This window comes from Pristiophorus japonicus, chromosome 1 (assembly GCF_044704955.1).
Source record: "Pristiophorus japonicus isolate sPriJap1 chromosome 1, sPriJap1.hap1, whole genome shotgun sequence".
NCBI classification, from domain to species: Eukaryota; Metazoa; Chordata; class Chondrichthyes; family Pristiophoridae; genus Pristiophorus; species Pristiophorus japonicus.
The window spans coordinates 9,906,605-9,919,541 of record NC_091977.1 but is presented as its reverse complement, the minus strand read 5'-3'; the positions used below and the strand labels follow the sequence as shown (position 1 = coordinate 9,919,541).

Below are 12,937 nucleotides of genomic sequence, written 5' to 3'. Positions count from 1 at the left end.
TCCTTAAATTCGTCTCGTAGGACCTTATCCCTTTTTTTTTTTACCTATGTCGTTGCTACCAATGTGCACCACGACAACTGGCTGTTCTCCCTCCCTTTTCAGAATGTCCTGCACTCGATCGGAGACATTATTGACGCTTGCACCAGGGAGGCAACATACCATCCTGGACTCTCGATTGCGGCCGCAGAAACGCCTATCTATTCCCCTTATGATTGAATCCCCTATCACTATCGCTCTCCCACTCTTTTTTATGCCCTCCTGTACAACACACGGTGCCATGAACTTGGCTGCTGTTGCTCTCCCCTAATGAGTCATCTCCCTCAACAGCACTCAAAACAGTGTATCTGTTTTGCAGGGGGATGACCAGATGGGACCCCTGCACTACCTTCTTTGTACTACTCTTCCTGCTGGTCTTCCATTCCCTAGCTGGCTGTGGATCCTTCTCATGCGGTAAGACCAACTCACTACACGTGCCACTTATGTCATTCTCAGCATCATGGATGCTCCAGAGTGAATCCACCCTCAGCTCCAATTCCGCAACGCGGTCCATCAGGAGATGGAGGCGGATACACTTCTTACACATGTAGTCGTAAGGGACACCGAAAGCGTCCGAGTTCCCACATGGCACAGGAGGAGCATATCACGTGACTGATCTCTCCTGTCATGCCTTAACCCTTAGATACCCTTAAATTGGTAATAACAATGTTACAGTTTACTTACTGATATAAAAATAAAAACTACTCACCAATCACTTACCCCATTGGCTGTGACGTCACCTTTTGATTCCTTTCTACTTCTTTTTTGCTTTCTCTCCCACTGTAGCTGCACCGGTACACTTTTTATAGGCCGCTCCGACGCTGCTCCCACCTCTCACCAACTGCCGCTGACTCTCGAGCTCCCACTGGGCCTTTATAGGCCGCTCCGACACTGCTCCCACCTCTCGCCAACTGCCGTTGACTCTCGAGCTCCCGCTGGGCCTTTTATAGGCCGCTCCGACGCTGCTCCCACCTCTCGCCAACTGCCGCTGACTCTCGAGCTCCCGCTGGGCCTTTATAGGCCGCTCCGACACTGCTCCCACCTCTCGCCAACTGCCGCTGACTCTCGAGCTCCCGCTGGGCCTTTTATAGGCCACTCTGACGCTGCTCCCACCTCTCGCCAACTGCCGAGATGAGGAGGAATTTCTTCTCTCAGAGAGTTGTAAATCTGGAGAATTCTCTGTCCCAGAGAGCTGTGGAGGCTAGGTCAGTGAATAAATTTAAGGCGGAGATAGACAGATTTTTGAGCGATAAGGGAGTAAAGGGTTATGGGGAGCGGGCAGGGAAGTGGAGCTGAGTCCATGATCAGATCAGCCATGATCTTATTGAATGGCGGAGCAGGCTCGAGGAGCCAAATGGCCTGCTCCTATTTATGATGTTCTTAAAACAACCCAAGGAGCAGAGCCAAGAGAGAATAAAAGAACTGAGCCAGAGCTTACAGCCAGAGGCCAGGAGCCAAAATGCAGAGAACAGAGCCTGAGTAGAGAAGCCAGGCCCACACAGTTCATCTATAGAAGGAAAAATAAACTGTTAACCACACAGAGAAAGCTCTCATACCCTGAATTAGAACAGAAAGCACCATCTTCTCAAGTAACAGGAAAAGAAAACAGTAATTAGAAGAAAAGTCCAACAAGCGGATTGCTTTTTCATTGATTTCACCCCACCTACTCACCTCGGTCCCCTCTTCCTGTCTCTCCTGCGCTTCAATCCTTTGACACTATATTCCGGTCCCACCTCTATGCCTCCGAGTTATAGCCCTGACTTTCCTCACAGTATCACTGCCCCTCCTCACTATATCCATCAGTCCTTCCTCACAATACTCTTTTAGTCTCTTCCAGTTATATTTGTCAGTCCTGCCTCACAATATTACTTTCCCTCCTTATTATAACCCCCAGTCTTTCTTTGCTATATCCCTCAGTCGTTCCTGTCCATTCTCGCCAAATCCCTTGTTACTCCTCACTATATCCTCAATCGCTTCTTTCTATCTCCCTCAATCCTTACTCGCTATATCCCTGAGTTCCTTTTTCTTCCACTGGCGTGGTTTTATGCTCTTTTTGTTGTCTCTTCTTCTTAAGCAGTCCCGCGTATCGAGGATGACTTGCTTCCACACCAAAAAGGGATGAGTTCACAGGTGTTTCAATGAAGGACCTGACACTCCAGATCCCGAACTACATGTTGAAGGGTGGAAGATGCCTGTTTGCGGATATTTTTAACGTGTGGTGACCGTTGCACACCAGCCACCACACGGGCTTGACAGAGCTAGGTCTTGGTCCAGTGGCAAGGGTTAACCAAAACGACTGAAGACCTGCTCTGCTGCATGGATCTAGTGCGCACACATATCGCAGTGTGGGCCGGCCCGTGTGAGCACCATGACAAAGGGATAGATTTGCAACGGTGCTGCATCTCTGCTGTGTAATTCAGTGGCGGAGATCTTATTTACGATTGGAGGAACAGGAGTAGGCCATTCAATTAGATCATGGCTGATCTGTACCTCAACTCCATTTACCTGCCTTGGCTCCATATCTCTTAATACCCTGACCCAATAAAATCTATCCATCTCAATCTCGAAAGCCCCAATTGACCCCCAGCCTCCACAGCCTTTTGGAGAGAGTTCCAGATTTCCACTACTCTACATGCAAAAGTGCCCCCAGGTTCTGGATTTCCCCAGCAGAGGAAATAGTTTCTTTGCATCTAACCTATCGCCTCTTCTGCCTCTTCCTAAGCCCTGTTTGTTGTAGCTTTCCAATGCTGGTTTACTGATCTCATAGTTGCTGATCTGCCAATGTATTAGTGCTTGAAAATTCCTTGCGTGAAAAACAATCTTTCTTTTGAAGTGGTGACCTCTTAAAATAACACGTAATGCCAACCCATCTGGAACCCAGTCCTTGGCTGTTGGGAGGCATATTATGGAGATCACTAGTCACTCCAAACTGTGGAGCAGGACACGGCATCAAGGCTTTATTAGGGATTGGCAGTGCGGAGTGTTAAACTTAAAAAAATAAATTGCCTGGTCATAGTGAATACTGGTTGAATGGGGGACTGGGTACCAGCGAGAGGGAGGGGGGGGGGGGAAAAGAGTGGGGAAACATGGCTCAAGTATCACTCCTCTGGTCTATCTCAGCACCCATAACTAAATGTGGGAGGGTGGGGTTGTCCTACGTGTAGTCAGATGCCAGTCCAGCATTCGGCGGACTGCGACAAGACATTCGAGCATCCAAACCATCATGAGGAAATTCTCAACTGGATTTCAGTCTTGAAAGCTCCTATTGACCCCCAGCATCAACAGCCTTTTGGGGGGGGGGAAAGGGTTTCAGATTTCCACGCCCTTAGCGTGGAAAAGTGCTGCCTGATTTCATTCTGGCTTTACAGCCTGGCTTTAATTTGAAGATCGTGTCACCTCTTCCTTTGCATCACTCGAGCGCTGGATGCAAGGGCCACCTGTTAGGCCCAAGGCGCCCTGTGTTTAGAAGTTGGTAGCGGGGCAGAGAAAATACCTCTCTCGTGTGTATAAAAAGGATGTAGAGGCACTGGAAAGGCGCAAAAGAGGACGATACCAGAGACTCGAACTAGGGGTTATAAAGATAGGGTAATCACTAATAAATCCAAGAGGGAATTCAGGAGAAACTTCTTTACCGAGATTGGTGAGAATGTGGAACTCGCTGTCACAGGGAATGGTCGAGGCGACTAGCAGAGATGCATTTAAGGGGAAGCAAGATAAGTGTAGAGGGGATAAAGGAACAGGAGAATATGTTGATAGGGTGGGAGGTGGCTCGTGTGGAGCATAAACATCAGTTATACAGAATCGCCCGTTTTTGTGCTGTAAATTCTATGTGGCAGTAAACATGACCGTCCAGTGACACGGAATGTCTCTCAGAAACCATTCTGCAACATTCCCGCTCTCCAGCGAGCACCCAAAGCTTTTCCCCAATAATTTCTGATAGTATGCTCCCTTCTGAACACAAAACAGGGAATCCAGCAGAATTCTGCATCTCACATTCCATAAAAGGTACATACAATAAATGACTTGTACATTTTATTGAGGATGCAAGGAATGGCACAGTGCAAACTTACAAAGAAACTGCAGTAAAAAGTCTCATTAATTAATAAGCATGCCTAAGATGGCGACAGTGTGATTAAAAAAAACACAAGTGCTTTTTGCTCCTATTCATGTGGCACTGCAATCTGAACTCCACACGTTCCAAAATATAATGACTTGCATTTATAAAGTGTCTTTTTCCACATCACAAAAATCTTCACATTCAGTGGGTTATGTTGAAGTGCAGCGCCCCGTGTTATGTGGGAAACTTTTCCAGTGCACTTGTTTGAAGTTCCTTTGAAGGGCACAACTCCTCCGGCCCTTTCCCTTGGAGGAAACCCCACTTCCTTCCCACCATCTGGAAAGATTCACCTTCAAACGACTGGGAGCCAGCAGCCTGCTCAGACTAGATCTAAAAGCCGGCTTCCCCCTCAGCCAGCTGGGATTTACGGCAGACTAGCTTCCTGCTCGTTGCTGCAAAAACAAACTAGTGGGATACTGCGGCGTTAGAACGGTTCAGTCGGCTTGTAGTCGGTGCTTCACTGGGACTCCGAGGCACCCACCACTGGGAGTGTGCGAAAGACAGGACTTTCATTTATATAGCGCCTTTCACGATCATCGGACGTTTCAAAGCCAGTGAGTAATTTTTGAAGTCACTGTTGTAATGTAGGAAACGCGGCAGGCAATTTGTGCACAGCAAACTCCCACAAACAGCACTGTGATAAATGACTGCATAATCTGTTTTAGTGATGTTAGGTGAGAGATAAACGTTGGCCAGGACACTGGGGAGAATCCGCTACTCTTCTTCAAAACAGTGGTCATGAGACCTTTTACATCCACCCAAGAGAGCAGACCGGGTGCCTGGCTTTTATGCCTCATCCGAAAGATGTAACCTCTGACAGTGCGGCGCTCCCTCAGTACTGCCCCTCCGACAGTGCAGCGCTCCCTCAGTACTGCCCCTCCGACAATGCAGCGCTCCCTCAGTACTGCCCCTCCGACAGTGCGGCACTCCCTCAGCACTGCCCCTCCGACAGTGCGGCACTCCCTCAGCACTGCCCCTCTGACAGTGCGGCGCTCCCTCAGTACTGCCCCTCCGACAGTGCGGCGCTCCCTCAGTACTGCCCCTCTGACAGTGCAGCACTCCCTCAGTACTGCCCCTCCGACAGTGCGGCACTCCCTCAGTACTGCCCCTCCGACAGTGCGGTGCTCCCTCAGTACTGCCCCTCCGACAGTGCAGCACTCCCTCAGTACTGCCCCTCCGACAGTGCGGCACTCCCTCAGCACTGCCCCTCTGACAGTGCGGCGCTCCCTCAGTACTGCCCCTCCGACAGTGCGGCGCTCCCTCAGTACTGCCCCTCTGACAGTGCAGCACTCCCTCAGTACTGCCCCTCCGACAGTGTGGCGCTCCCTCAGTACTGCCCCTCCGACAGTGCGCCGCCTCCTCAGTACTGCCCCTCCGACAGTGCGGCGCTCCCTCAGTACTACCCCTCCGACAGTGTGGCACTCCCTCAGTACTGCCTCTCCAAGTGCGTGGCACCCTCAGTAATGCACTGGGAGTGTCAGCTTCGATTATGGAGTGGGACTTGAACCAATGACCTTCTGGCTCGAGGGGCGAGAGTGTCACCCACTAAGCCACTGAACCACCCCGAGAAGAGGAGACCTGTCTAAAACGATAACCATAGACTCACCGACTGATCGAGGTTGTGAATTGGAGCTGGGGTTCGCCACTGCCTTGGAACCCTCTCCTCTGCAGTTATTTTGCAGCTTTAAGTGCATAATATAATAAAGGAGCTGTAAGATTTATGGAGTCAAGTCAGTCGGAGCTCGTCATCAACGCCAAATTCACACAGTCCGAAAGTGCATGATAGCTTTGAGTGTTTTTGCACTGTGAAGGACAAGAAACCAAAAAGTTTCCCATTTTAAACCCAACCACAAATCCCGCTTTCCTGGCACCGCCCAGCAGTGGGCCTCAAACACAGCCTCAGGCACACAGTCCTCGCCACACCAGTGGGAAATTTATGACTACACCCCTTTGCTCTCCTGTGACCCTGAACGTTTTTCCCTCACCCCCTCATTTCATCTCCCCCCCTCTCCTTTTGTTCGCCTCCAGCAGCTGCTCGATGTCTTGGATGGCTCGACCCGTCTGCCTCAGCGCCCTCTCCACACTCTGGCCCCCCGCTCCGTGGGAGAGCTCGGGGGTCTCCGCAGGCTGGCGCGGGGCAGGGCCGGCGTGCGAGGCGTGGCCGTGCTTCGGACAGCTGGAGTTCTCCAGGAGAACTGCAGGAACTGGCGTTAAAGAAAACTCAACGGGAGGAGAGCAGGTCAATCGATTTATGAGCAAAAAGAAAGCACGTGCGATCCTGGAATTTGTAAACAGGGTCATAGACTGTGCAAGCAAAGAGGTAATGCTAAACCCATACCTATTATTACGGTTGCCAACCCTCCAGGATTGCCCTGGAAGCTCCAGGAGTTGGAGATTAATTTCCGGGACACTGCTGCGAGCTATTCCAGGAGAAAAATAATCGGGGACATTAAAAAAAAGTGATTCTTTTTCATTTTCTTTGAACATCTCTGTTTATTAATTATAAAAAATATTGAAGATGGGGGTGGGGGAGGATAGTTTGGTCGAGAGTCAAGAGGCATCCAATTGGATAACGAAGGTTTGCTTTCCAATTGGTCACGGGAAGGTGGAGCGCGTGACATGTGATTTGACCAATGGCGGGAGAGTAGGGGGGGGGGGGGGGAGCGAGTGCTTGGAGACGAGAGGTCACGCGAGGAACACATCTAACCAGAGTTGGCAACCTACCAATTATTGGCTGGCCATGCTCAGGTTTGGGTTCCTTACCGCAGGGAGGATGTCAAGGCCATGGAAAGGCTGCAGAAGAGATTCAGACAGAGTATACCAGGAGCGAGAGGCTTTCGTTGCGGGGAGAGACTAGACCAGACAGACGCACAGATAAAATCATTCAAAAATGCCACGTAGATGATCATTTTTGAAACTGTCCTGCGACCAAAGCTGTTTCAGCAGCACTTTTAAATATATAATATATATATATATTTCATTATATATTCCCCCCCGCCATCTCCACCCCCGGCCAGAAATGAAGAAAGGGGAAAGGTCGGTTCACAGGCTATCCCTAGAGATCCTCACTGTTCTCACTAATCCCACCAGACACTGGGATCTCACACACTGCGGATGCGGAGTCCACTCCGAGGCTGAAGCGCCGTCACTGCTGCCTGCCCTCTGATGTGCACTGCGCCCTTGGAACTCCCCTGTATGCACAGTCACATCTATTAAACTGTTCTCCAGCATGCAAGTTATACACTCGACTGTCAAGCCATTCAATTAGATCATGGCTGATCTGTATCTTAACTCCATTTACCCGCCCTAGCTCCATACTCCTTAATACCCTTACCGTTCCTACAATATAACAGTGACTGCACTCCAAAAGTACTTCATTGTCTGCAAAGTGCTTTGGGACGTCAGTGGCCATGAAAGACACTATATAAATCCAAGTCTTTCATTCTTCCTATGAAAAATGTATCAATCTTAATTTTGAAATTTTCAATTGACCCCCAGCCCCTACAACCTTTTGAGGGAGCTTTCCTGATTTCCACTACCCTGTGTGTGAAGAACTGCTTCCTGCCATCACCTCTGAACGGCCTGGCTCTAATTTTGCAGTTATGCCCCCTTGTTCTGGACGCCCCACAGCAGAGGAAATAGTTTCTCTCAATCAACTCCTTTAATAATCTTAAACATCTCAATTAGATCACCCCTTAATCTTCTACGCTCAAGGGATACAAGGCTAGTCTAGACAACTTGTAATTTACCCTATTAAGCCCGGGTATCATTCTGGTGAATCTGCACTGCACCCCCTCCAATAGATCCTTCCCAAGGTGGAGTACAATGGAACGTGGGAGTGGGCCATTCATGGACCTCCGGTAACCTGACAGGCAGTGACCAACAGGCAACATACCTTCACTCTGCACCAGGTTAGAGGATTTTATCAAGTTAGGAAGCTCATATACAAACCTTTGAAAAAATATTGTGTCCATCTGATTTGGTTTAATGTTTAATTGGTTTATGACTCTTGAATCTCCTATTGGTTGACTATAATCGTACAGGATTTGTCGCTGCTAACCATGTGACTATTATGTCATTACCAGAGACCAATCCCGATCGGGTATACAACTTCGACGTGCTCCTTTCAAGCCCTGGTCTCCTTACAGCCTCATACTGCACTCTTTCCAAACCCCACAACCAACGACTCACTCAGAGGTCGAGCTCCACCCCTGCCACCAGTCTCACTCCGGTCCAGCTCCACTCAACAACCTAATCACTCCCTCCCTCACTTACAGTGACAAACCAAGTTTGTTTCCCCCACCTATAGTCTGTATAAAATTTTACAATATACTTATTATATATATATATACATACACACATATACACAAAAAGACAGAGAGACAGAGAGAGAGAGAGAGAGAGAGAGAGGCTGAGCCAGAGAGAGAGAAAGGGCGAGCCAGAGAGAGAGAGAGAGGACGAGCCAGAGAGAGAGAGAGAGGGGACGAGCCAGAGAGAGAGAGAGGGGGCGAACCAGAGAGAGAGAGAGAGGGGGCGAGCCAGAGAGAGAGAGGGGGGGGCAAGCCAGAACGAGAGAGGGGGCGAGCCAGAGAGAGAGAGAGGGGGCGAGCCACAGAGAGAGAGAGGGGGAGAGCCAGAGAGAGAGAGGGGGCGAGCCAGAGAGAGAGAGGGGGCGAGCCAGAGAGAGAGAGAGGGGGCGAGCCAGAGAGAGAGAGAGAGAGAGGGGGAGAGCCAGAGAGAGAGAGGGGGCGAGACAGAGAGAGAGAGGGGGCGAGCCACAGAGAGAGAGAAGGGGCGAGCCACAGAGAGAGAGAGGGGGCGAGCCAGAGAGAGAGAGAGGGGGCGAGCCAGAGAGAGAGAGAGGGGGCGAGCCACAGAGAGAGAGAAGGGGCGAGCCACAGAGAGAGAGAGGGGGCGAGCCAGAGAGAGAGAGGGAGAGAGCCAGAGAGAGAGAGAAGGGGCGAGCCAGAAAGAGAGAGAGGGGGTGAGCCAGAGAGAGAGAGAGGGGGCGAGCCAGAGAGAGAGGGGGCGAGCCAGAGAGAGAGGGGGCGAGCCAGAGAGAGGAGAGGGGGTGAGCCAGAGAGAGAGAGAGAGGGGGCGAGACAGAGAGAGAGTGAGGGGGCGAGCCACAGAGAGAGAGAGGGGGCGAGCCAGAGAGAGGAGAGGGGATGAGCCAGAGATAGAGAGAGGGGGCGAGCCAGAGAGAGAGTGAGGGGGCGAACCACAGAGAGTGAGGGAGCGAGTCAGAGAGGGAGGGAGAGGGGGCGAGCCACAGAGAGAGAGAGAGAGGGGGCGAGCCAGAGAGAGAGAGAGAGGGGGCGAGCCACAAGAGAGAGAGAGGGCGAGCCAGAGAGAGAGAGAGGGGGCGAGCCAGAGAGAGAGAGTGAGGGGGCGAGCCAGAGAGAGAGTGAGGGGGCGAGCCACAGAGAGTGAGGGAGCGAGCCAGAGAGAGAGAGAGGGGGCGAGCCACAGAGAGAGAGAAGGGGCGAGCCACAGAGAGAGGGGGCGAGCCAGAGAGAGAGGGAGAGAGGGGGCGAGCCAGAGAGAGAGAGAGGGGGCGAGCCACATAGAGAGAGAGAGGGCGAGCCAGAGAGAGAGAGAGAGGGCGAGCCAGAGAGAGAGAGAGAGGGGGCGAGCCAGAGAGAGAGAGAGAGTGGGGGCCAGCCACAGAGAGAGAGAGAGAGAGAGAGAGAGAGAGGGGGCGAGCCAGAGAGAGAGAGAGAGAGAGGGGGCGAGCCAGAGAGAGAGAGAGAGAGAGGGGGCGGGCCAGAGAGAGAGAGAGAGTGGGAGAGCCAGAGAGAGAGAGGGGGCGAGCCAGAGAGAGAGAGAGAGAGGGGGTGAGCCAGAGAGAGAGAGAGGGGGCGAGCCAGAGAGAGGGGGCGAGCCAGAGAGGGAGAGAGGGGGCAAGCCAGAGAGAGAGAGAGAGGGGGCGAGCCACAGAGAGAGAGAGGGGGCGAGCCACAGAGAGAGAGAAGGGGCGAGCCACAGAGAGAGAGAGGGGGCGAGCCAGAGAGAGAGAGAGGGGGCGAGCCAGAGAGAGAGAGAGGGGGCGAGCCACAGAGAGAGAGAAGGGGCGAGCCACAGAGAGAGAGAGGGGGCGAGCCAGAGAGAGAGAGGGAGAGAGGGGGCGAGCCAGAGAGAGAGAGAAGGGGCGAGCCAGAAAGAGAGAGAGGGGGTGAGCCAGAAAGAGAGAGAGGGGGCGAGCCAGAGAGAGAGGGGGCGAGCCAGAGAGAGAGGGGGCGAGCCAGAGAGAGGAGAGGGGGTGAGCCAGAGAGAGAGAGAGAGGGGGCGAGACAGAGAGAGAGTGAGGGGGCGAGCCACAGAGAGAGAGAGGGGTCGAGCCAGAGAGAGGAGAGGGGATGAGCCAGAGAGAGAGAGAGGGGGCGAGCCAGAGAGAGAGTGAGGGGGCGAGCCACAGAGAGTGAGGGAGCGAGTCAGAGAGAGAGAGAGGGGGCGAGCCACAGAGAGAGAGAAGGGGCGAGCCACAGAGAGAGGGAGAGAGGGGGCGAGCCAGAGAGAGAGGGGGCGAGCCACAGAGCGAGAGAGAGGGCGAGCCAGAGAGAGAGAGAGAGGGGGCGAGCCAGAGAGAGAGAGTGAGGGGGCGAGCCAGAGAGAGAGAGAGAGAGGGGGTGAGCCAGAGAGAGAGAGAGAGAGAGGGGGCGAGCCAGAGAGAGAGAGGGGGCGAGCCAGAGAGAGAGAGAGAGGGGGTGAGCCAGAGAGAGAGAGGGGGCGAGCCAGAGAGAGAGAGAGGGGGCAAGCCAGAGAGAGAGAGAGAGGGGGCGAGCCACAGAGAGAGAGAGGGGGCGAGCCACAGAGAGAGCGAAGGGGCGAGCCACAGAGAGAGAGAGGGGGCGAGCCACAGAGAGAGAGAGGGGGCGAGCCAGAGAGAGAGGGCGAGCCAGAGAGAGAGAGAGAGGGGGCGAGCCATAGAGAGAGAGAGAGGGGGCGAGCCAGAGAGAGAGAGAGAGGGGGTGAGCCAGAGAGAGAGAGAGGGGGCGAGCCACAGAGAGAGAGAGAGAGGGGGCGAGCCAGAGAGAGAGAGAGAGAGAGGGTGCGAGCCAGAGAGAGAGAGAGAGAGGGGGCGAACCAGAGAGAGAGAGAGAGAGGGGGCGAGCCAGAGAGAGAGAGAGAGAGGGGGCGAGCCAGAGAGAGAGAGCGAGCCAGAGAGAGAGAGAGAGGGGGCGAGCCAGAGAGAGAGAGAGAGGGGGCGAGACATAGAGAGAGAGGGGGCAAGCCAGAGAGAGAGAGGGGGCGAGCCACAGAGAGAGAGAGGGGGCGAGCCAGAGAGAGAGAGAGGGGGCGAGCCAGAGAGAGAGAGAGGGGGTGAGCCAGAGAGAGAGAGAGAGAGAGACGGGATGAGCCAGAGAGAGAGAGAGAGAGAGAGAGGGTGAGCCAAGAGAGAGAGAGAGAGAGAGAGGGGCTGAGCCAGAGAGAGAGAGAGAGAGAGAGAGAGAGGGGGTGAGCCAGAGAGAGAGAGAGAGGGGGGCGAGCCACAGAGAGAGAGAGGGGGCGAGCCAAAGAGAGAGAGGGGGCGAGCCAGAGAGAGAGAGAGGGGGCGAGCCAGAGAGAGAGAGTGAGGGGGAGAGCCAGAGAGAGAGAGAGAGGGGGAGAGCCAGAGAGAGAGAGAGAGGGGGCGAGCCAGAGAGAGAGAGAGGGGGCGAGCCAGAGAGAGAGAGAGAGATCGAGCCAGAGAGAGAGAGAGGGGGCGAGCCAGAGAGAGAGAGAGAGGGGGTGAGCCAGAGAGAGAGAGAGGGGGCGAGCCAGAGAGGGAGAGAGGGGGCAAGCCAGAGAGAGAGAGAGAGAGAGGGGGCGAGCCACAGAGAGAGAGAGGGGCGAGCCACAGAGAGAGAGAGGGGGCGAGCCAGAGAGAGAGAGGGGGCGAGCCAGAGAGAGAGAGAGGGGGGGCGAGCCATAGAGAGAGAGGGGGCAAGCCAGAGAGAGAGAGGGGGCGAGCCACAGAGAGAGAGGGGGGGCGAGCCAGAGAGAGAGAGAGGGGGTGAGCCAGAGAGAGAGAGAGAGAGACGGGATGAGCCAGAGAGAGAGAGAGAGAGAGAGGGTGAGCCAAAGAGAGAGAGAGAGAGAGAGAGAGAGAGAGGGGCTGAGCCAGAGAGAGAGAGAGAGAGAGAGAGGGGGTGAGCCAGAGAGAGAGAGAGAGGGGGCGAGCCACAGAGAGAGAGAGGGGGCGAGCCAAAGAGAGAGAGAGAGGGGGCGAGCCAGAGAGAGCGAGAGGGGGCGAGCCAGAGAGAGAGAGAGAGGGGGAGAGCCAGAGAGAGAGAGAGAGGGGGAGAGCCAGAGAGAGAGAGAGAGGGGGCAGCCAGAGAGAGAGAGAGAGGGGGCGAGCCAGAGAGAGAGAGAGAGGGGGCGAGCCATAGAGAGAGAGAGAGGGGCGAGCCAGAGAGAGAGAGAGAGGGGGTGAGCCAGAGAGAGAGGAGGCGAGCCAGAGAGGGAGAGAGGGGGCGAGCCACAGAGAGAGAGAGAGAGAGAGAGAGGGGGCGAGCCAGAGAGAGAGAGAGAGAGAGAGGAGCGAGCCAGAGAGAGAGAGAAGAGAGGGGCGAGCCAGAGAGAGAGAGAGGGGGCGAGCCAGGAGAGAGAGAGAGAGGGGGCGAGCCAGAGAGAGAGAGCGAGCCAGAGAGAGAGAGAGAGGGGGCGAGCCAGAGAGAGAGAGAGAGAGGGGGCGAGCCATAGGGAGAGAGGGGGCAAGCCAGAGAGAGAGAGGGGCGAGCCACAGAGAGAGAGAGGGGGCGAGCCAGAGAGAGAGAGAGGGGTGAGCCAGAGAGAGAGAGA

At 54.2% G+C, this 12,937-nt stretch overlaps 1 protein-coding gene across 1 annotated transcript in view; it reads right to left on the bottom strand.

Moving 5' to 3' along the window:
* Positions 1–6,142: 6,142 nt before the first annotated feature.
* c1h5orf34 (chromosome 1 C5orf34 homolog) overlaps positions 6,143–12,937 on the bottom strand; it is a 56,594-nt gene continuing 49,799 nt past the window's right edge. The window contains exon 11 of the mRNA XM_070877084.1: positions 6,143–6,431. Coding sequence (XP_070733185.1) covers positions 6,143–6,431 — 289 coding nt within the window. The remainder of the gene's footprint in view (positions 6,432–12,937) is intronic.